Raw genomic sequence first — 23,647 nt, 5'->3', positions numbered from 1 at the left:
CCAGTGACCCCTCCTTGGGTTTGATTAATTTGCTAGAGTAGGTCACAGAACTTGGAGAAACATTTTATTTGCTGGAGAACCAGGTTATTATGGAAGGATATAACCCAGGAAAAACAAGGTGGAAGACACGCATTGGGCAAGCTACATGGGAACGGGGGGAAGAGCCTCCATGTCTTCTCTAGGGGCATGAGTCTCCCCGAACCTCTATGTGTTCACCAATCTGGCAGCTTTCTGAACCCCTTGCTTTTGGGTTTTTATGGACATTTCATCTTGTGGAGCCCGGCTCAATGAACTAGTGGTGGTGGTTGATTTTCTGTGGGGTAGATCTGATTTGGGCTGTTATTATGCCTACAACATTATGCTATAATGTTGCTATTATGCTATAATAGCATAACATTATGCTATTATGCCTACAACAAAACCCCATTTTGTTGTAGAGTGCATTCTAGGGCAATAAGCACTCCCAGGCAGGATCATCCCTTTATTTTTATTAAGATAATTTTTTTCAATATAGTGATTCAATGATGATTTTATATATATATATGCTTACCATAGGCATGGTTACATCTGTCAGCATACAAAGTTATAATATTATTGACTCTATTCCTGTACTTTTTGTCCCCGTGACCTACTTGTTTCGTAGCCAGAACTCTCTACCTCTCAATCCTTTCTCCTATTTTCCCATTCCTCCACCCCTCCCCGTCTGGCAGCCACTAGTTCCCTGTATTTATGAGCCTATTTCTGGATTTTGTTTCTTTGTTGTTGTTTTGTTTACTTGTTACTTTGTTTTTTAGGTTCTAGGTATAAGTGAAATCGTATGGTCTTTGTCTTTCTCTGCGGTCCCTACATTCCTTTAGACAGGTTCCGGGGAATTTGCTGAACCCTCACTTCTTTGATGGCTTTGAGGAGTGGACACCTCGTCCTCTTCTCTCTTTGCCTGCATCTTTTCCCCAAATTGGAAAAAGAGCATAAAAGACCACTTGAAACATTGAATTTCTAGTTTTTTTTCCTTTCTTTTTATGTCTGAGGCTGATACCATAACAGGATCATTCTGGTACAACGAAATCTTTTGTGAAGTAGGGGGCTTAGTTGAGGCCTATGAAAATGGTTTATATGAGAGAGAGCTGGGAATGCTGAGTGCTGTCTTAAACAGCTCTCTCGTAAAGGGAACATGGAACTTCCCAGCAGCCTTCAAATGCACAGAAATCATGACCGTTTCTCTTCCTCTAGCACTGGAAGCCGGGGCAGCAGGAGAAGCCCAGCAATACCAGTGGCAGCCAGGGAAGGACGGGCCATGGCCATCACCACTCCAGTAAGGCTCACGGCTATGATGAAGAGAATGACGTGGCAACGGAAGGACCAGAGCCCTGTAAATCTATGAGGGGCATTGGACAAACCACCTGGGCAATCTTTTTTTTTTTACAGGAAAATTAGGAAAATGGCCAGAAGTAAAGCCAGAAGGCTTAAGAGTTTAAGTAAGCTTGCAAAGGGAGATGGGGATTCTTGTACGATTCGAGTTTTGGTGACTTTGAATGTTCGATCCCACTGGGTCAAGATGGCATTTCTGGCTCCTTTCCATTTCCCTGGGCCAGTCAGGCGGAACTGGTACGGCGTGCATGGGCCGAAGAAGATGGTGAAAGCCAGGCGCGGGTCCGTCAGGAGCAGAGAGAATAGGTTGGGTTTTGCATTGATACTGGTCAGGAGTTCATCTATGTATGTGATATAATCTGACTGTAAAGCTTTGCAGTAACACAAGCCAAACCTTTAGGAAAGGAAAATTGGGGATAAAGAAGACAAAAAGGTAAAATAATGATAATCCAGAATAAGTAAAAGTGCCAAAAGTAAACAGCAACACCAGACAATTTGAAATGGTTTGTGTGTCCTTCCCTCCCAGCCCATAGCTGTCTGATGGTCTCATTATATATATGCATGTAAAAGCTAGATGCGCTCCTTGACAAGACACTGTGTATACGTAGTGCTCCAAATGCTCATGAAGGCAGCTGGCATTCTTTAGTTCTTTTGTCAAATAATTGGTAATTTCTAGAAAAAAAAGTTTTTACATAACTTCACTATTTCTAAATTTTTCTAAAACTCAATTATTGTTGGATTTGTAAAATGGAAAAGTCCTCAAAAATCCATAGGGTGGAATCGCCTGTACTGCTGGTCTAGCCCTGAAATCACTGACTGCCCTATGACAAGAAGCCTTTCCACTGTGCAGTTCTAATTCATTATCTGCGTTACAGCAGAATTCTATAATGGAGATCGGTTTATACTCCAGGTTGAGGGTAAAAAAGAGACATCTAAAATGTGTTTATTATTTGGGGATTTAACACTTTGTCCAGGATAGATCAGCATGAAGTTTGCAAACATGTATAAATTAGAGAAGTGATAACAATTCTTAAATGCAATCATTTTAAAACTTTTTTTTTTTGGTTATGTTATGTTAGTCACCATACAGTATGTCATTAGTTTTTGATGTTGTACCAGCCAGACAGTAGAGCATAAGAGGAAGCCTCTTCTCCAGGGAACAGAGTCAACAAACTTATTTGGGCAAAAGGCCAGATGTTAAGTGTGTTTAGGCCATATTATGGTCTCTGTCTCAACTACTCAGCTCTGCTATTGTAACTCAAAAGCAACCATGAGTGTGGCTATGTTCTCATAAAAGTTTATGGCCACTGTGATTTAGATTTCCTGTAATTTTCACATATCACAGAATATTCTTCTTTCTGTCCATCCATCTAAAAATGTAAAAGAGGGGCACCTGGGTCGCTCTGTCAGTTAAGGGCCTGCCTTCAGCTCAGGTCATGATCCCAGGGTCCTGGGATCGAGTCCTGCATCGGGCTCCCTGCTCAGTGAGGAGTCTGCTTCTCCCTCCTCCTCTGCCTCTCTCCCTGTTCATTCTCTCTCTCGCTCCTCAATAAATAAATAAAATCTTTCAAAAATTATTAAGAAAAAATTCAGAAAAGAAAAATTCAGGTGGTCGGCCGGTTTGGCCTGCAGGCCAGAGTTAGCAGAGTCCCACTCTAGAGTAGCTTCTGAATAAATAACACAGCTGGAGAAAGATTTGTCGAATGAATGAATGAGCAGTCTCTGCTGGCATCAGAGTGCTGTGCATAGCTCTGCCTGATTATAAATAAGGCATGAATAACATATCCGGGAGATGAGACTGAATTATATTTGGTTTAGAATCCAGACTCCACCCCTGGGTGTGATATGAAACAGTGAATCTTGGAACACTACATCAAAAACTAATGACATACCGTATGGTGACTAACATAACATAACAAGAACAACAAAAAAGAATCCAGACTCCAGGTGGCATTAGGTGACCATCGTCCGAAGTGACAATTTGGGGACACTTCAACTCCCCCCTCTCACCTTAAACAGGCTAGCCTAGATTTTTTCCCCACTGAGTCCGTTTCCTTGAACTCATCTCTTCTGCCACTGTTTTTACCCATTTGAGTGATGATTCAAAAAAGATGCATGAGGGGTTAACTTAGTTAACTTACCCGCTGTGTTTGTTTTCTTTTCTTTCATTAACTTCCTCTATCATGACATTTTGCGGTGGTAGCTTATTTATACCTGTGCAACGTACGAACAAAAAAGGCAATTTAACTTTAGGCCTGCTTGCCTACTGGGTAAAGATGCTTTACCACTGCTCACGTTTCACTCTTAGTACCCAGCGACTTATCTGTTCTTCTGGCAAAAAAAGTGGTAGCAGCCGACACGGATTGGAGGTATGGCCCTGGTAATAATGTTACCAGCCGAGAAGTTGTATCCTCTGGGTCATCTCCCTAGTTAACCCATAAAACAAAACCTCACAGCTGAGTTCTGCCACTCCCCTGACTGAAACTTTCCATTCAAATTGAACCTGTTCGTTCTGCAAAAATAACAGGTAGATGCAACTTGTATTTTTTGACCCCTGATTTATCTTTTGTGCTGGTAATGGCTCAAATTCGTTACGACAGTGTAATTCCATGAAGAATAGAATGGATCCTGCTTTTAAAGACTGTGTTGTTTTGAGAAGTGGGAGATGGTCTCAGAATTTCCAATATCCCAAATAACATGGCAAACCAAAACCACATGTGCCCTGCAGCTTCTCGTGAACATACCTTTCAGGACCCGGACAGCCCATCGCGCTTGGGTTTCTCCTGTGGGTATCATGGAGCCCAAGGGTTTGATGAGGCCAATGACAGCCAGAGTCGGCTGTGGCAGGTGCGCAGGGAAAATGTACTTGTACAACGATGCCTGGCCATTTTCAACTTTGACTATGGTCTCATCCAGGAAGGGGAAAGCAAAGGTGTAGCCCGTGGCAAAGACGATGATATCGATAGGCTCTTCCTTGGGGGTGTTGTTGAATATGACAGAGTTTTCCTTCACCTCCTTTATGCTTGGCTTGATGAGCACCTTCCCGGTGATGATCCGCCCCGGAAGCTCGTCATTTAGCACAGGCTCTCTCAGCTGCGTCCTAAACAGAAACGTGGGCAGGGACGAGACTGCCAGGGCCGGTGAGGCCAGCTGTCCCTTTCCCTTCCCTTCCTTTCTTCATTCTGGGATTCTCCCCTTGGCCAGGCAGGAGGTGCCAGCCATGGGACAAGCCCCTTCTGTGGGAAGGACTCATGAGTGTCCAAGATGATGAAATGTGTTTACCATTTGCTAGTGTTTGGGAGCCTATGGAGGAGGGGGGTCAGAGCTTTCCCTGGCTCCCGTTTCCCTTGTTGACTTTCAGATCTCAGTTATCAGTGTCTTTAGAGATAACCCAGTGCTGAAGGACTCCAAGGGAAGCCGGGGACTTCTACAGCTGCTGAGAACTGCTGGGAGCTCTCTCCGCCTAGGGAGCAATGGGACAAGGAAAGCAGGCATGTGTTTAAAAGGAACAAGGGCAGAATGATCTTTTTCTGCCTCTGTCTTTGGGCTCACTAAGCAAGTACTTTGTGAGATGATTTTAAATGAGCTGAGCCATTTTGAGGTTATGGTGAAGCACAGAAAGAGACAGTGGGCTAAAATGGAAAAGAGCACTGGAATAGGAAGGAGCAAGGGTGGCTTCTTATCCTAATGTTTATACTTAACAGAGCTTGAGGAAGTCATTTGGTCCCCATTGGGTTTTATTCATCTGTAAAACAGGGATACTGATGCTTGCATCCGTAGTTCATTGGGTAGGATGAAGAGCATATGAAATAGATGGAGAGGTTGGGATTGGTCTCAAAATTTCCAATATCCCAAACAACATGGCAAGCCAAATGACATGGAAGCATGAAATAGTATGTACGTAAGAAGTTTGGAAATGATAAAAGATTAAATCCAAGAGTGAAGGGATGATAGCTCCTTAGGCTCATTTCACATCTTTTAAGGTTTATGGTTTGTAGTCCCTGTGCTGCCACCCAGGTTAAACAAAGCTTATGGTAGACAAAGTTCTGGTGCCAAGAGTCAAAACCCCCAAGGGGCTTCAAGGTAGGACATGGAAGAGGGTAGGTAGGAAATATGGAAGGAAGAGATGGTGACAGCAGAGGCAAGCAGAGAGCAGGGTGAGAGGAAGATGCATGAGAGAAGGTTGGAGAGAGCCAGAGGAAGCGGGTGTGTGTGCGCACACAAGGGGGCTGTGTGCCATCAGCGGGGGCTTGGGCGCCCCGTGATCCATGCGGCCCCGAGTGAAGTCTGGAGATAGATCAGACAGGATCTCCAGGCTAAGGTGCCATGCCGGTAATGGAATGTCATTGTACAAACTAATGAACGAGAAAGCAGAGCCTTCAGTTCTTGCTAATGAGGTAAGTTGTAGGTGGTCACTCATTATAGACTGAATTTAGGACAGACTGAGATCAAGGTCATCTTGACAGGGGCAAGAAGGCATTGCTGTTGGAGAGGTGGCAAGGGGCAACAGAGCATTTGATTTTTCCCACACAGTGAAACAAGGCGTGTGGCTTATGTCAAAGTAGTCATAGACAAGTCACTCTCTTTGGATCGCTGTAGCTGAGGCTTATGCAACTTGCCTAGCTCACAGAGCTCGCTTATTACTAAACGAGCTTGGGCAAGTAGTTGAACTTTGTGAAGCCTCAGTTTACCTAGGATAAACAGGAGACTATAATAATACTTTAAAGGGTTATTGACAAGATGAAATTTATAGTTTCGCTTACCAAGAACTCAAACACAGTTAGGGCTCATGAAGTACCTTTGTATGATGTCTTCTTTCATGTTCAGTCACATGGTTGTGTAATTGCCTGGTTTGGATATGCCAGTGGAAGGATCAAGGTTCCTTCTGCCCAACAGCCCTCAGCAGATACACTATATTTACCTGTCTTCTGGTATTAAGCCGTAATTTGCATGATTGAACCAGCTGTTCATCTTTCTTGCCATCAACCAAGTCACAATTGGAGTTGGGAGAGAATTTCTGAGCATGTTCTGAAATCGAGTCATGAACACCATGTCCCATGGGTACCCTGAATCAAAGACTCGACTCATCACCCAGGCCCCTCCTGTGGTGCTGAGAAACACCTAGAAACAATCAAAGAAACCACTCAGTCTGAGCCAGGGAACAGGGTTGGCTTTGCCAGAAATTCAGGAAGTTTCACAATTAGAATGGCACGAGAAATACCACCCTCAAAATACATCCTCAACCACATATTTCTGACTCCTCCAGCTCCCATCTTTAAGTTATTCTTTTGAGATCATGGTTTGAGCATCTAGAGTATTCAAATGCCTTAGAACATGTAACAAGCTTACTATCTGCCAGCCATTGCCGTGAGTGAGGTACTGCGACAAGAGAGGGGAGCTGAAAGTTTCACGTGAAAAAACAACGAGCAGGTGGTTACAATTTTGTAGGTATGCCAACAACTGAAAGTTGTCGATAGAGAGTTTCAATAGAAACCATTGTTGGAATTGACAGAGTTCAGTAACCCAATTCGTTCTGACGAGTTCTCTCGCTCTTTTTTCCTTTTCAGAGTTGCTATTTGAGCTTACCAGCTGACTGAATTTGAAATTTCTGATCATTACAGAAATAGAAACAATAACGTGCTGCCCACATGTGGTGGTCATAGTGGGCGAGACTGTGTTGTTTTTTATTTCAGGACCTCCTTTTTCTTCTTTCAGGATAACTCCTCCAAACTGTTAGTCTCCCCAGATCCATCTATCAATCAGGTCCTTTTTTTGAAAGTCCCCGAAAGGAATATTATAGTCCCACACTCCCAGTTCTTTTTCTTCATGGCTATTGTCACTCTTGCAATCAGCGATCTGATTATCTGTACTTATTTCATTGGCATCTGTGTCCCCCACGACCCTGTGCTCCATGATGGCAGAAATCTTGTTTCTATTGTGTTCTTCAGTGATTCCCAGTGCCTGGCACAACATTGGGCACAACTCATCTTGATTTGTTGTTCCTGCTGCCAACTGAGGAATGTTCATTAAAATTATTACCTAAATTCGTCGCAGGCAGAGATCACTGTGTTGGGGTGAGATAGCTGGGCATGTTCTTGCGGGTTGTGAAAAAAGGAGGAAAGGCACTGCAGGAGGAGAGGGGTCGGGTACGAGGAAAGGGGAAAAGAGATGCAGAACCAGAAAGGGCTCAGAGTAGTGGGGGATAAAGCTGAAATTGCAGATTTGAATCGAATTAAGGAGAACCCTATAATGCAAGGCTAATTCACCTGCAATTTCTTATTAATATTTTCTTTTGTGTTGCTTATTTTATTTTATCCATCCCGTTCCATTCCGTTCTATTTTAGTAGGAGTTTCCTGTACATTTTGGCAGGAGCACAGAGCCCGCAGAGCTTTCCTAGCTTCCTTGGTTTGGCAACGTGATCAAAAAGTGGCCCGTGCTTTCTCAGATCTGTCTCCTCTGCTTCTCTTTCCCACTTTTTTGTTTTTACTTGAGTATAATTGACATTTCTTTTTTAGCGAGTTATTAGAAGTCTTTAAACATGAGAGTGTCATAACGAGAGCTGGCTTGTCAGAGGATTTGTTTGTGGGTGTTAGGGTGTCTGTATGGATGGGTCACTGCATGTGGGGGAGGGAGTGGGCATGCGGGGATGTGGGTAGAATTAGGAACAGGTGCGTTGGGCCGGAGGGACTTGAACTTGAAGGCTGGCTCGGCCATCTGCTAGTGGTACAATGTCAGGCATCCTCCTCAGCTTCTGTAAGCCTCCATTTCTTCACTACAGTCAAGCGTACTGACGGGACCCACTCCCACGGCTTCTTTTGATGACTGAGGTCAGACAGTAAGGCATTTAGTGAAGTGCCTGGCACAGAGGAAGCCCCAATAAATATGAATCATTTCTACAATTATTATTAGGGGGATTATTGTATGGACTCATTGTACAGACCTTACTGTACGGACCCGTTGAGGGTAGTGGAGATTAACAAAGAAAGGAAGGAAAAAGCGATGGGAAATCTTCAAAGGAAAAAGGACAGGATTTTCTCACTGATGGGTCTAGGTAAGTAAGACCCAGATGTCTCCGGTAGCTCTTGTTGGATGACCGGGAAAATGACAAAAACAGGAGGTCAGAGAAGTTGGTCTTGGAGGAAAAGTGACTCTTGGAATTTGCAGTAAAAAATTTATAAACACATAAGAAAAAATGGTTTAAAAATCTTTTTTGGGGGGGGTGGCTGGGTGGTTCAGTCAGTTAAACATCTGCCTTCAGCTCAGGTCATGATCCTGGGGACCTGGGATTGAGTCCTGCATGGGGCTCCCTGCTCATCAGGGAGCCTGCTTCTCCCTCTGCCTGCTGCTTCCCCTGCTTGTGCTCCCTCTCTTTCTCTCTGATAAATAAATAAATAAAATCTTTAAAAAAAATCTGTTTTTTTAAAAAATGTGTGTGTGCTTTAGGCATATTTATTTCTTTCATCATTTTTCACATTCATGGATCCCGAGGCATGCATCTTAAGATAAAATTCTTCATTAAGTCACATGAAGAAAGGTACCTTTTTAGCCAGGTGGCTGGCCTCCACAGCAATGTCTGTGCCCGAATTCCCCATTCCAATCACAAGGACTCTCTTGTCCTTAAATATATCTGGATGTTTATACTGTCGGCTATGAAAGTACTGGCCTTTAAAGATATTTATACCTATAGAAAAAGAAAGTCACAAATAAATAATTGTATAGGATCAGCGAATGAAACATAAATGTTGTTCCATTAATATCTTCTTGTTGGATTATTTTGGTTATTTTTATTATTTATTTTAAAAAATACTTTATTATTTGGCAGAGAGTGACAGAGTGAGAGAGGGAACACAAGCAGGGGGAGTGGGGAGGGAGAAGCAGGCTCTCTACTGAGCAGGAGCCTGATGCTGGGCTCCATCCCAGGACCCTGGGATCATGACCTGAGCCAAAGGCAGTCGCTTAACCAACTGAGCCACCCAGGTGCCCCTAAAATGTGTTTCTTATTTGAAAAGGTCCCTGTGGGTTGGGGAGGTTCACGGATAGTTTACCTTGGCGACTGACTAGAACTAAGGCTGAGTGTGCTGAGTCAGCAGGAGCTAGCTCTCAGAAAAAGGGATCGTGTTCGTTATACTGGGGTCAGATCTACTGTTCTAACTAGAAAGGGTATCTCAGGCAGCTGAGGCCAAATTTCTTACTGAAACATTAAATGTGAATGGATAGTTTTGGAAAATACTCTCAAGGTTGCATTAACACAATCAATCAAAAGTAATACATTCTATACAAAGAACCTATTTTTTCCAGAAAAAGTGGACCTGGGACTGGCTGAGGAGGGAGAGCTAGACAAGTTTGAGGAGAATCCTAGAATTTTTATCCTTATTATTTTCCATAATATCCATAGATAATAATTCTACCCCGGGACGTTAAATTATCTTAGATTCTCTCAAAACCAAGATCCTTTGATCACAAATAAGCAAAAATGAGACCCTATGGCTGAGTCTCCTATCAGACTAATATTTTTCACTCTTTTGTCACAGTGAGGCAGCATAAGCATTTTATTAGGTGAACATGTTTGTGTTAGTAAACACACTAGAACATACATATCTGAGTGAATTAAGTGGTTATCTTGGAAAGTTGTTCATTTATTCTATGATATCTGCTATTTTTACTAAGACTTTTTGGAACATCTCTGGAATTTCCTCCAGATCAATGTGCCTCCAGACACAAGTTTCTGAAAGTCTTCAATGAATCTGAATTTTGGTTAACAGTTAACAATGACCCTAGGATGTGTGTACTCTGTACTACACAAGCCTGTTGTGAGGCAGAGAGGGCGGTGGTGAGATCTGGAGGACTCCTTTTCAAATCTAAAGTCCCAGAACTTGAGAGCTCAAAGTCTCCTTAACGATGAACTCGCCAGGGATTTCAAACGACCAGTTGGTAGTGGCTGGTAAGATTGGTATTGAGAGGGCGCCTGGGTGCTCAGTTGGTTAAGCGTCTGCCTTTGGCTCAGGTCATGATCCCAGGGTCCTGGGATTGAGTCCTGCCCTGGGCTCCCTGCTCTGTGAGGAGTCTGCTTCTCCCTCTGCCTGCAGCTCCTCCCACGCCCCCAGTCATATGCTCTCTCTCAAATAAGTAAATAAAATATTAAAAAAAAAAAAGACCAGTGTTGGAAGGTCTGCCAGTCCAGTAGAGCTCTGTTTGTTTGATCCATGAGGTTTGCTGTTGGGTAAGGTGGTCCAGGCCTCTAACTCAGCCTTGGCTGTTTGCTGCTGTTGAGGCTGACCACCTGTATAAGCATCCCATGTCTTATAAGACTTTCTGAGTGTTGCCCATCACTTCAGAGAGACACTGAACCTCAGTGAGGCTCAAAACTGCTGGCTAGTTACTTATTCTCTTTTTTGGGCACATATTGGTTGTTTGGAGCAAATGAAAGCCAAAAGCTGGCCAGAAAGTGCTGGTTAGGAAAAAATCCTTATTACCTCACAACTTTAGCTGTTGAAGGGAGGAAGCATAGAAATGTGTTCCCAGATTAAGCCAGTAGCAGCCTGGCTCCCAAGAGACAAATTAGGGTCAATTTCAGAAAATGCTGTACCTGGAAAAGAGTCCAGTGGCAAATACGGGTTAGTAAGGAAACCAGTGCAGACCATGACAGCGTCGAAGACGGCAGACTGCTGTTTTCCTTCGTGCTGAGTGACCACCTCCCACTGGCCAGTGACAGTAAAATCTGGGCATTTTGTTACTTGGCAGACTTTAGTCTGAAAAAAGAATCATAGTCACAATTAATTGTTGTGAAGTTTCTGGTAAGGGCTTGCTGGCCACAGCTGACATTTGAAATGTTCTAGAGCACAGACTCACCATAATTAATAAGCATAAACTTAGAAATTGAATCGAGTTATCAGACTAACCATAGTTTTCTGGATGCAAGTTTTCTAAGCTTATAGTTGTGATGGGGTATTTAAGAGAAGTGATGAGATCCAAAAAGTTTGAATGATTTTGCTCAAATTCTCACAGTAAATTATAGAACCAAGAACTATGATCTTTCTGTTATGTATATATCTCCAGAGCTGTGCTTCAATAGAGATGTGGGTAATATAAATTGAAAGCATAAATTTGGACCTTATGAAAGGTCCTATAGAATATGTTGCTGAAGTTTTCCCAGATCCAGAGAATGATTGGAAAATGCTAACTTTATGGCCTGAATGTTCTGGAGGAGTCCAAATGTCAGTCTATTTTTTTTGTTTGTTTGTTTTACTCAAGTATGTATATATGTTTATGGGTGCAGGGTTCTGATTCAGAAAATATGTAAAATAAATGTACAAGTCAAATCCAAGAGCATAAATACTCTACTGACCAAGAGACTTTGCTGCCTGTCTTTTTTCAGTTTTCAGAGAAGACAGGCATCTCAGGTCTTTCCTAACGGGGTCACTGTTTGGTTTATAATATTTGAAGCACTTGTTGGACTCCAACATTTGTATTAGGAACTCTTTCTTTTTAAAATTTAAGTTTTCAGTTAATTAAAAATTAATTGATTTCAAAATAGAGTTTACTTTTGTCTTAAATATAAGAACTAGGGTTGCCTGGGTGGCTCAGTGGGTTAAGCCTCTGCCTTCGGCTCAGGTCATGATCTCAGGGTCCTGGGATGGAGCCCCGCATCGGGCTCTCTGCTCAGCGGGGAGCCTGCTTCCCCCTCTCTCTCTGCGCCTCTGCCTACTTGTGGTCTCTGTCTGTCAAATAAATAAATAAATAAATAAATAAAATCTTTTTTTTTTTTTTTAAAAAAGAACTATTTGTAATTAAATATTTGGAATGCACAGGAAAGAAATCTCTTATGTGTATATCCTCTTAAAACTTGGGTGAAAATCTAGCTTTAATCATTTCTTTTCCAATTATTTTAAAATAGACTTGGGGTAGCATGTAGTAAAGGAACTTCATCAGATTCAGGAACTCTGATGCATTAAAAATATTTCTGAGAATCATATCCATTCACTATGATAGTGTTTCATTTTTACTGTATCCCTTGCAAGATAAGGAAGTGGAGTAAAATACTCTTTGGAAAATGGGAATACTTTCATTTTACCCAATTTGGTTGAAATATAGTTGGCATACAACATGTGTAAGTTTAAAGTATATGATGTAATGATCTGATAAATGTATAGTATGTGTAATGTATAAATGTACAATGTATAAACTGCAAAATAATTGCAACAAATAGTAAGTCTATTTCACACCCATCACTTTGCATAGTTATAATTCTTTTTCTTGTGAAAAGAACTTTTAAGATTTACTCTCTTAGCAACTTTCAAATCTATAATACCATGAACTATATTCACCAGAACTGATTTATCTCATAACTGGGAGTCTGTACCTTTTGACCGTCTTGGCCCATGTCCCCCAGCTGCCACTCTTCACCTCTGGCAACCACCAATCTGCTCTGTTTCTAAGAGTTTGGTGATTTTTTTTTTTTTTTTTGGTATTTCTCTGACATTTCACTTAGTATAATACTCTAAAGGCCCATCCATGTTGTAGCAAATGGCAGGATTTGCTTCTTCTTTTTGACTAAACAACATTCCAGTGTGTGTGTATGTGTGGGGGACATTTTCTTTATCCGTGTACCCATCGGTGGACACTAGGGCTGTTTCCCTGTCTTGACTATTATAACTAATACTGCAGTGAACATGCGGTTGCAGGCATCCCTTCAAGGTACTAGTGACTTGTTGGTTAGTACCTTTAAGGTTGTGAATACGAATCTTACTTACGGCTAATTTTGGTCATTCATGTTGCTTTCAATTCCCTAGAAATTCCTTACCATCCCCGTCTGTAGCAGGGAGAGGGGGAGGTAGGAGAAGGAAAGCACATGGATTGTCCTGTTTCTTGGGGAGGAAAAGAATGGGGAAAAAGAGAGTGTATTAGTTTGCCTCTGTCCTGTCTTCTTCCTGTTTCTGTTCTTGGAAATGGGGAGGGAGGGGGAGAAGACCTGTGAAAAGCACCATATTCAAAGATTTTTCTATTCCCAAGGATGTCTAGAGAAGATTTCCTTCAGATAGTGAGGTCCTTCTGTGTATGGGCCACTGCACATGTTTTTTTCCTATGAAGGGATGCTCAAGAAGAGAGGAACCTAGGGACTGGTAGAAGTCATCAATGTCCCTATGTGCTTTTGTCCCAAGCAGCGAATGTGGTTTGATATTTTCAGGTCCCTTTGGGTTCTCGGATGAAATTATGACAAACTAAAAGTGTATACGTGTGAATTCTTACAGAAAGTACCCACCTCCACTCTCCGATTTACTTAGGGTGGGTGTGAGTACGAGGGGAGGAATCCAGCCCCGTGTCCTCAATCTTGCCAGTTCACGATCTCATCTACAGAGCCAAGGGCGAGGCAATTGAGAGAAACAGGAAGCAGGTAGGCAGTACTTTTTGACTACTGACTGATGTTTCGTGTCTTACCTTGAACCGAATGTATTCCAGAAGGTTGAACCGGTTTGCATACATTTTGAGGTATTCCAGGAATTGAGAATTTGGCACATAGTTTGGATAATCTTCTGGGAATGGAAAGTCTGAGTAACAAGACATCTCCTTGCAGCTGTTGGAAACCACAGACTTATAGAGGCTGGCTCTGCCTTCTTCAACATGCTCCTGCACAAACAGTGCACACACGTGAGTGTGTATGGATTTGTGCACGTGTGCACACATGGGGAATGGATGTTAATTTTTAGGCATTTTAAACATTGACAGAGATTAAGGTTACCCTTTCTAATGGGATTTGTTGTCCTGCCCTTGAGGTGGGGTGAACACGGAACACTGAATTTTATGACGAGAGTTGTAATTTCATTCGTTACATGTTAACAAACCCAGGATGAACTCACCTGTCCAGATTCACATGGCATTACTGCAAAATACCGGAAAATATGGAAATAGACTAGGAAGTTGTGTCTGCATGATGGACAGTTGCTAGGTAGTTTGGTTTCCATGGGCGTTGTTGAAAGGACTATGCAGAAGGGGGTTCAGATCAGGAAGGAGTTTGCATCTAAAGCTAAGGAATTTGGATTTTATTGGAAGGTGATGGCAGTCTTCTGAGTTTTTAATGAGGAAGTGATTCCGGTTACATTTTGAAAAGATAATTCCTGTTCTAGAAAAGATGAAGGACAGAAGTCTGGAAGGGAAGGGTGGTGAAGAGCCTGAACCAGAAACCCACTCGAGCCATGGCTGAAGTCAGAGGCGGTGGTGTTGAAACAGAGACGTGGAAACTGAGGCAGTAGAAAGACAGAAGGCACAGGATGGGGCAGCTGTTTGGATTCAGGTCTTGGGAGAAGAAGCAGGTCAAAGTTGTCCAGACTGGCTACTGCGTAAGTGGTGAAAGATTCATTTCCCTCCCCCAGTTTCGACCTGAATAAATGGCAAATATCAGGATCTTAGACAACTCCCACCAGGTTGAATAATAAGCAGTTTTGGTACATGCAGTCATTAATATACATGACTTCTGTCTTTGGGATGTATTATGAAGGGTATTCTGAGTTTAATGGTGAGCCGGTCCTTAGTATTTTAATATTATTTACCATTTTGGTTACATATAGTTGTTTTTTTTCTAAGGCAAACATAAACGTCACACGTGGAGGAGGGCTCATTTTGTTCTCTCAAAGGATGTGAATCTAGATCTGCATGAAATGTGTGGTGATTACAGTGATTACAGATTACAATAAAATTGTAAACACATCATTGTGGGTTTTTTGTTTTGTTTTGTTTTGTTTTTTACATCGTTGTGGATTTGGTTAATGTTGCCAATCTCATCAGCTCATCAGTAATGAGTTCACTGTATCTTGCTTGTCTGGGGCTCCCCCTCTGACAGTCTTTTTGTCCAGAATAAATCTAGAAAACTGGAATCTAAAGACTTCTGGGCAGGCGACTATTTATTTATTTATTATTATTATTATTTTTTAAAGATTTTATTTATTTATTTGACAGAGAGAGATCACAAGTAGGCAGAGAGGCAGGCAGAGAGAGGAGGAAGCAGGCTCCCCGCTGAGCAGAGAGGCCGATGCGGGACTCGATCCCAGGACCCTGAGACCCATAGACCTGAGCCGAAGGCAGCGGCTTAACCCACTGAGCCACCCAGGCGACCCCAGGGTGACTATTTAAATCCTGCTCGTTTATTCTGCCAAAAGAGCTAAAGCAGTGTGACTCAGAGACGACGTTGGCCCAGCAAGACAGAGCTGACTTGTTCATTAGCCTCTGTGACAAGCGACGGACAGAAATTGAGAGTAAGCATCTGGAAACTTCCACTGCGATAATTCGCCGTTGTTCAGTATCCAAGCATGTGGACTCCTATGTGTTGAATGAGACTCGGGTCAGTCTCAGTTTTGTCTGGTCCCTGTGAGGAGGGCTCTAATGGTCGAGTTGTGTCCTAGTCATGGGCAGTGGGACTATGTTAGTGAAGTTTTAAGGTTAGTTTGAAAACTGTTATCCAAAAATCCATACAACTTGTCATTTTCTTTCTTCGGAGGATAAATGATATTGGAGCGTCTGGGTGGCTCCGCCAGTTAAGTGTCGAACTTGGGCTCAGGTCATGATCTCAGGGTCATGGGATCCAGACCAAGGGTGGGCTCGCTGCTCAACAGGGGGTCTGCTTGTCCCCTTCTCTCTGCCTATTTCCCAGCTTGTGCAAGTTCCCCTCCCTCTGCCCATTTCCCATGTGTGCACTCTCTCTCTCTCAAATAAAATCTTAAAAAAAGAAAGATAACTGATGTTTAGTTATAACCTTAGAGAATAAACTGGCTACTGATAAAAGGTTGAGAATAATTTTTGAAAATACAGCCCTACTTGCTTCATTTTGGAAGGCAGTTACAAGAAGGTCCTGGGGGTAGCTGGGGGGCTCGCTCGGTTAAGCGGCTGACTCTTGATTTCAGCTCAGGTCATGATCTCAGGGTCGTGGGATTGAGCCCCCGTGTCGGGGTCTGGGCTCAGTGTGGAGGCTGCTTGAGATTCTCTCTGCCTCTGCCCCTCGCCCCCAGCCCGTGCTCTCTCTCTCTCTCTCTCTCACTCTCTCCAAAAAAAAAAAAAAAAAAAAGTCCTGAACTTCCTGAGATTGCTTTAAAGTTTCTTCTTCCTTTCCAATCAATGTACCTTTGTGAACTGTTTCTCTCCTTATGTGTGCTCTTAGGCAAAACTTAGAAACAGTTTAGATACACAGTATTCTTTGAGAAGAGCATGGTTTTGCCTCCAGTCCAGATTAGATACAATAACAAGCAAGAAGCTAGTTTAATGGTCACATTAAAAACTTTAAATATTGGAGGGTATGTGCTATGGGGAGTGCTGTGAAATGTGTAAGCCTGATGATTCACAGACCTGTACCCTGGGGCTCATAATATATTATACATTAATAAAAATAATTTAAAAATCTTTAAATGTTAATATGTCCAACACATACTAAGAGTGTGCCTCCAGGTGTTTCATATGGAGATTACTCCACACACCATGTTTTATTTGGCTAAAAGCCGCAAGTGTAATAGGGACTTTCTATTTTAATTGCGTACGTATACACTTCCAAAGAAAAAATGGGCCCACCATTTGGAATTTTTAAAAATTTGTACATTTAATGACATTTGCTGAATTTTATTTTATGTCTTTTGACTCTATATGACTTTTGAATTTATATTTTGACCTTTTTCTTCATTTCATTTTCACTGTTTTCATAGTTCCTTTTTTACTTTTCTTACGAATGCAATTGTATATACTTGATTGAAAATGAAACAACAAAACATGAACTTGATTCTTCTCCACAGTTTGAGAAGCACAGCTCTCTAGTTAGTGTTCCTTAACCTTGTTAAGAATCACCTGGGGAATCTTATTAACATGCAGATGCTGATTTAGTAGGTCTGTGTGAGCCTGAGGGATTTTTTTCCTTTAAGATTTATTTAGGGGCGCCTGGGTGGCTCAGCGGGTTAAAGCCTCTGCCTTCGGCCCAGGTCATGATCCCAGAACCCTGGGATCGAGCCCCGCATTGGGCTCTCTGCTCAGTGCAGAGCCTGCTTCTCTCTCTCTCTCTCTCTGCCTGCCTTTCTGCCTACTTGTGTTCTCTGTCAAATAAATAAAAATAAAATCTTAAAAAAAAGATTTATTTATTAGAGAGAGAGAGAACGAGAGCGAGAGCACAGTGTCCTGGTGCGAGCAGGAGGAGGACGGCGCAGAGTGGGAGGAGGAGGGAGAGGGAGAAGCTGACTCCGAGCTGAGCACGGACCCCTCGCTCTGAGATCTCTACTTGAGCTGAAACCAGAAGTTGGATGTTCAACTGGGACTGAGCCACCCAGGTGCCTCAGGTCTGAGATGCTGTATTTCTTTTTTTTTTTTTTATTTTTAAAAATATTATATATATTAATATTTTATATTTTTTAAAAATAATTTTTATTATTAACATATAACGTATTATTTGTTTCAGGGGCACAGGTTTGTGATTCTTCAGGCTCACACACTTCACAGCTCTGAGATTCTCTATTTCTAACAAATTCCCCTGCAGATGCTTTTGGGCCGGGGGCCATACTCTGAGTAACAAGGTTTTAGAATAGTCCTACCGACAGGGATGTGGTGGAACATACACACTTTAAAATTTTCTGGTAGTCATATTTAAAAATTAAATTTAAATTTAAAAATTTAAAAAAAGAACCAGGTGAAATTAATTTTAACCCTGTACTGTGTTTAATTCACTCTATCTAAATTTTATACTTTCAACATGTCATCACTATAAAAATTTACTAATGAAGTACATTTTATTCTTTTATGCATAGCAAGTTTTTTGAATACCAGTGTATTTATGGTACTTCTCAATTCAAATGCTAAATGTGAATTGTAAAAGGGTATTCATATATCCAAATTGTTAATGAATATACTTAAAAGCGTTTCAGTAACTGAACTGAGGATTGGTTTTAAAATTAAAATTAATTGGAGTGCCTGGGTGGCTCAGTTGTTAAGCGTCTGCCTTTGGCTCAGGTCATGATCCCAGGGTCCTGGGTTCAAGCCCCGAATCAGGCTGCCTGCCCGGCGGAAGGCCTGCTTCTCCTTCTCCCATTCCCTCTGCTTGTGTTCCCTCTCTTGCTGTGTTTCTCTCTGTCAAATAAATAAAATCTTTAAAAAATTAAATTAAAATCAAATGAAATAAAAATTTCCATTTTTAGCCACGTCAACCAATTCCATGGTTCCATGTGGCCAGTGGCTGCCTTAGTGAATAGCAGAGCTTTAAATTTGAAGCTGGGTATTAAAACGAGGTTGGTTTGATTTAGTTAAAAGCGAAGTTCCTTCTGGGTTATAGGAAGAAAGGGAATAGAAACAGCTGTAAAAGGGCGCCTGGGTGCCTCAGTCATTAAGCCTCTGCCTTCAGCTCAGGTCATGATCCCAGAGTCCTAGGATCGAGCCCCGCATCCCGCTCCTTGCTCAGAGGGAAGCCTGCTTCTCCTCTCCCACTGCCCCTGCTTGTGCTCCCTCTCTCTGTCTCTATCTGTGTCAAATAAATAAATAAATAAATAAATAAAATCTTTTAAAAAAGAGAGGGAAACAGCTGTAAAATGGAGATGCAAGAGGAAGCAGGAGGGAAGAACCTATAGTCTATAGAGGAAACAACAGCTCTGAACGTTCTGGGCCAGTTAGGCCACAGCTCCCTTACTGTCCTCTGGCATCTGGGAGCATGACGTAATGACTCATGCTCGGTTAATACCATCAATGTCTAGTTAACGATAATAAAAGTCTAAATTTGGAATATAGACTAAGAGGAGTAGAGATGTGCATAATACATATTGTAAAGATATCCATAAAAATGGGTCAAAAACTTTCAAGTATGTTGGAATGGCATGTTTCAATAGCAAAGAGTAATGGGGCTTGTGAGGTTGGATAAGCCAGTAACCATGTATTTACGGGAACTTAAAACAGATGAACAAAGAAACATAAATAGAAAGGAAAAAAAATAAAACCCCACAACAACTTTTTTGTAAAACTCTGGGAGATGTAAAGGCAAGAGGAAGGAAAACCTTCCAGGCAAAACTGAAGCCTATCTTGGAATAATGTATCACAGATGCTAGCTGAGGAAGAACCATAGTGCAGAGTGGAAACTTGGCCCTGGGGCTGGCGTCCAAGACCACCTCTTTGCTCTTGTCTCTCTTTCTTCCCACCGATTCTTCTTCCTGGAAAAACACATGGTCTGGAGTGTTCAGTTTATATATAGAGGGTATGGGTCCGTGCCCCTTCTGAATGGTTTGCAGCTCCTGGGCCTTCCCCTCCTGTGTGTGCCTGTGGCCCCAGTGATTCCCAGGCATTGCTGGGATCTCGGGCTGCATCATCCCTGTGTGGGTCTGCCAATTGCCCTGGTACTCCAAGGAGGCAAACACATGCCTCCTGAGTTGATGGGGCCACTGGGGGAAAACCAAGCGGGAGGAGAGGAGGGAGGGTCTGTGGGCAGAGGGCGAGGCGAAGCGCACAGAAGGCTTCTGGCTGCCTGGTCCATTTTGGTCCTGCAATATACTGGGAAGGTCGCCATCATTCACTAGGACACCTGGTGGGATCCCATGAACAGTCTAGAATTAGCCTGCCCATTCTTGAGCCAGACTCTGGAAATGCCTGTAGTTCTTGAGAGCACACAGCCCAGATTCAGACTGCCTGGGTTCATCTTCAAGCTCTCCATTTGTAGTTGGGTAACCTTCGGGATTTTCTTAATCTCTCTGTGTCTCAGTTTCTTCAGATATAAATAGGAATAGTAATATCCCATAGGAGGACTGAAACGGTAGCTGTGACGTGTTTTCTGCAGTGTCTGGTAGACTCTCAGTAAATCTTAATGGTCATTCGTATCATTCTCCCACGATTACTACAGAGATTCACTTTCTCAAGCTTTGGGTCCTTCAGAGAGGATTCTAGGCAATGGGAAGAAAGCTTTGTCAGGTCAGAGGTCTCCCACTCCTCATTTTAAAAATTATTAATTTATTAACTAACTAACTAATTAACTTTTTTTTTTGAGAGAGAAAGAAAGCACGAATGAGGGGAGGAGCAGAGGCGGAGAGAGAAAGAATCTCAAGCTGGCCCCATGCTCAGCTCAGAGCCTGATGTGGACCTCGGTCTCGGGACTCGACCTGAGCGGAGATCAAGAGTCAGACACTTAACCAACTTCGACATCCAGGTGCCCGTCCCCATCCTCATTTACCGATAAATGTAAAATGATAATAGAAGTCACTCGTAAATAGAGACATTCTCTCCCTACAAGACGTTCCCGCCTCTTGTTCTCCAAGAACAATCATTTCCTCCTTTTCCCTCCTTTGAGCAGCCGGAATCCATTTTCTTTGTCTCCTTCTCCCCCCAGTGAGAGGCAGAGAGAGTCTCGCAGGAGGACAGTGCCCCGTTCTTGGATCTACAGCCCATGCGAGCTGTGAATACTCAGAGGTGATGTGAGGAACCCCCAAGAGGATGGCGGCCTCTCAGGTGCACCCCCGTTGAAACATAATAGCAGTTCAATAAATGTTTCTTGAACGTATGAATGAAAGGAAGCCTACCAAGATAATTGAGGTCTTAGAAATAGCCTTTTAAAGAAAGACCAGAAGAATTAGGTTTACTAAGCCTAAAGAAGAATTAACCGAGACACTTGTTCAGTGATTTAAGGGGTGAAATTTCCACACCTTCGTTACCCTCATTGAATTTAAAAATATGTGGTCCATAAGGCACACAGTTGGGGCTCAATATATGTTTGTAGAATAAATGAAAGGATGCATGTGCAGAGGAGAAGACCTTGATGCACATCAAGGAGGAACGTCATTCCAAGGAGGGTGATCAGGTCCTAGACGATGTTTCAGGGTTGTGAGGAGACGCTGAATGTGTTCCTACCAGTGGCATATAATTCCCTCGAGATGACCCCAGTGTGGTTCTATAGGAAAATCATCCCCAAGATCCCTTCCTGTACTAAGATTCTCCAAGAGTATTATTAATTGTGAGTGATGAGGGAATTCCTCACATTTTATTCCTTCCATATCACTTTATAATTGAGGTAATCTGTGTGTGGTGACATGAAACTTATTCCTCAAGAGCCTAAGAAAGTCGGTTGTAAACTAGACTTTCCATACATACCTCCAGCCCCCACTTGAGTTCGTGGACAGAAGTCAGGTCTTTTCCTTTTAAAGATTGCCACCCCCTCCCACCCCCACGAATAATGGCCTTTTTTTCTTTTTTTTCTTTTTTTGGCATTGCAACCTTTGTCTCTTTCCTTTTTGCTTTAGGCTGTGGCAGCTGCAAGAGACAGAACTGAACTGAGTGTAGTGGTTTATAATCTCTGGAATCTTTGGCGCGCCTTCCTGTTTGGAAACGGAAGTGGTCTCCATAGGTGTTTTCTTGGGTTTCTGCAGATCGCTTGTCTGCTTTTGCAGGATGGCCCCTCCTGCCCGGAACAGGCACCGTGGACCTGCCCGTGAGCTTTCTGGTGAGTACAGCCCTTGCTAGAGCAGACACTTGAATCTGTGGTTTTGAGCTCGGCCATCTGCTTTGAGCACAGAGATAATGCTAACCGAGCCTGTGTGTGTGTGTGTGTGTGTGTGTGTGTGTGTGTGTGTGTACGCACGCGCATGCGCACGCAGGCTGGGGCAGGAGGAGGAGGATGGGACGTCTCTAGAAAGCGTAGGACGCCTCCCTCCCTTTTTCGTGTCCTCCAAGGCGCTTGTGCATTTGACCTGCCTGAGGCGGGCACAGCTGGATCTGGACCACATTCCTCTTGCTCCTTAGATCAGTGACTTTACGTGTTAATAACTGCGTGTCCGTGACCTGTGGCAGGTGCATTTTTGTCCAATAACCCCAGGTTGCTGGACTCTCTTTTGCTTTGACTGTTCAGCCAAATAAGTCTGCTAATTACCCTGCTAGCTGGGAAGTTTCATCCTGCAAGCCAAATCCCAGCTCTGGCAGAGCAGTCCTATTTGTCTTAAGTACAGGTTAAGAGGGCTTCGGAGGCTCCTCAGGGCAGGTGTATTGTGCCGGGTGAGCAGCGTCTTCAATGGGCACCGGAGGGGAGGGTGACAGCACGGGTGTTTGGTTTCTGCTGCCCCAATGGAATGTATGGACTTTGAAACATGGGAACAGATGTGCCCTCTCCCCCAGTGCCCTTGGGGAGGTTTCTGCGTATTGATGGTCACATTTGGTGGTTAGACACATTTCAGAATACACAGAACTTTCTGTGAGCCAAGCTGGCCTATGCTGGGACAACCGTATCTGTCTAGTTAGTTCGTCGCTTCCTGGAGCTTTGCTCGCTGAGATAGAAACTATTTTATTCAGTTGCAAATTCCAAATTCTTGTCTTTCTCTTAGCCCCTATGGGCTCTGAGGCCTGGATGTCCGCCACCTTGCTCCTGTTCCCTATTCCTGCCAGCGTTCTTGTCCGTGCGTGTAAGGCTCATGGGAAGTGTTCTTGCTTTCTTGAGGACGGCAAGGAGGGGCTTGGGAGCTCTGACGTGAAACCCTAACCCTAACCCTAACCCTAACCCTAACCCTAACCCTGGGCTTTCTCGTCCCCTCTTCTCCTGCCCACTCTCCTCTCCTGGTCGGCCCGCAGTCCCACCGAGGGGATGCTGCTTTCTTCTGCTCAGGGAACAAAAAAGGCTCCAAACTCACATCCTTCACTTGAATTGTTCTGGGCCGACATTGGGATTGCCTGGATTTAGGATGAGGTTAGAACTCATCCCGCACGAGCCCGGTGTGGTTTCAGCTCAGACGGGGCAGGACGGGGAACAGAAGCGGGTCGCGCAGCTCAGTCCCAGACAGAGGCCCACAGTCCCGCGCGGACCGCGTGGTGCCGGGCCTTGCTTCACACCTGCCCCCCGGGTCTGCTCCTGCCCCGGGTCTGCTCCTGCCCCGGGTCTGCTCCTGCCCCGGGTCTGCTCCTGCCCCCGGGTCTGCTCCTGCCCCCGGGTCTGCTCCTGCCCCGGGTCTGCTCCTGCCCCCGGGTCTCCTCCTGCCCCCCGGGTCTGCTCCTGCCCCCGGGTCTGCTCCTGCCCCCGGGTCTGCTCCTGCCCCCGGGTCTGCTCCTGCCCCCGGGTCTGCTCCTGCCCCGGGTCTGCTCCTGCCCCGGGTCTGCTCCTGCCCCCGGGTCTGCTCCTGCCCCCGGGTCTGCTCCTGCCCCCGGGTCTGCTCCTGCCCCCGGGTCTGCTCCTGCCCCCGGGTCTGCTCCTGCCCCCGGGTCTGCTCCTGCCCCGGGTCTGCTCCTGCCCCGGGTCTGCTCCTGCCCCCGGGTCTGCTCCTGCCCCGGGTCTGCTCCTGCCCCCGGGTCTCCTCCTGCCCCCCGGGTCTG

The 23,647-nt window shown here is 43.9% G+C and overlaps 1 protein-coding gene across 1 annotated transcript in view; it reads right to left on the bottom strand.

The window, feature by feature from the left end:
• Nucleotides 1-612: 612 nt before the first annotated feature.
• The window catches only part of FMO1 (flavin containing dimethylaniline monoxygenase 1), a 29,205-nt gene continuing 6,170 nt past the window's right edge, over nt 613-23,647 (bottom strand). The window contains exons 4-10 of the mRNA XM_004756696.3: nt 13,805-13,993; nt 10,956-11,118; nt 8,908-9,050; nt 6,290-6,489; nt 4,113-4,468; nt 3,510-3,582; nt 613-1,762 (exon numbers count right to left, since the gene is read on the bottom strand). Of these exons, the coding sequence (XP_004756753.1) occupies nt 1,420-1,762; nt 3,510-3,582; nt 4,113-4,468; nt 6,290-6,489; nt 8,908-9,050; nt 10,956-11,118; nt 13,805-13,993 (1,467 nt within the window). The 3' untranslated portion in view covers nt 613-1,419. The remainder of the gene's footprint in view (nt 1,763-3,509; nt 3,583-4,112; nt 4,469-6,289; nt 6,490-8,907; nt 9,051-10,955; nt 11,119-13,804; nt 13,994-23,647) is intronic.

The sequence above is a fragment of the Mustela putorius genome, unplaced genomic scaffold, assembly GCF_011764305.1.
Source record: "Mustela putorius furo isolate JIRA1106 unplaced genomic scaffold, ASM1176430v1.1 tig00000785_pilon_pilon_pilon, whole genome shotgun sequence".
Taxonomy (NCBI): domain Eukaryota; kingdom Metazoa; phylum Chordata; class Mammalia; order Carnivora; family Mustelidae; genus Mustela; species Mustela putorius.
Note: the sequence above shows the minus strand (reverse complement) of the source record. Positions and strands in the feature narration are given on the sequence as shown.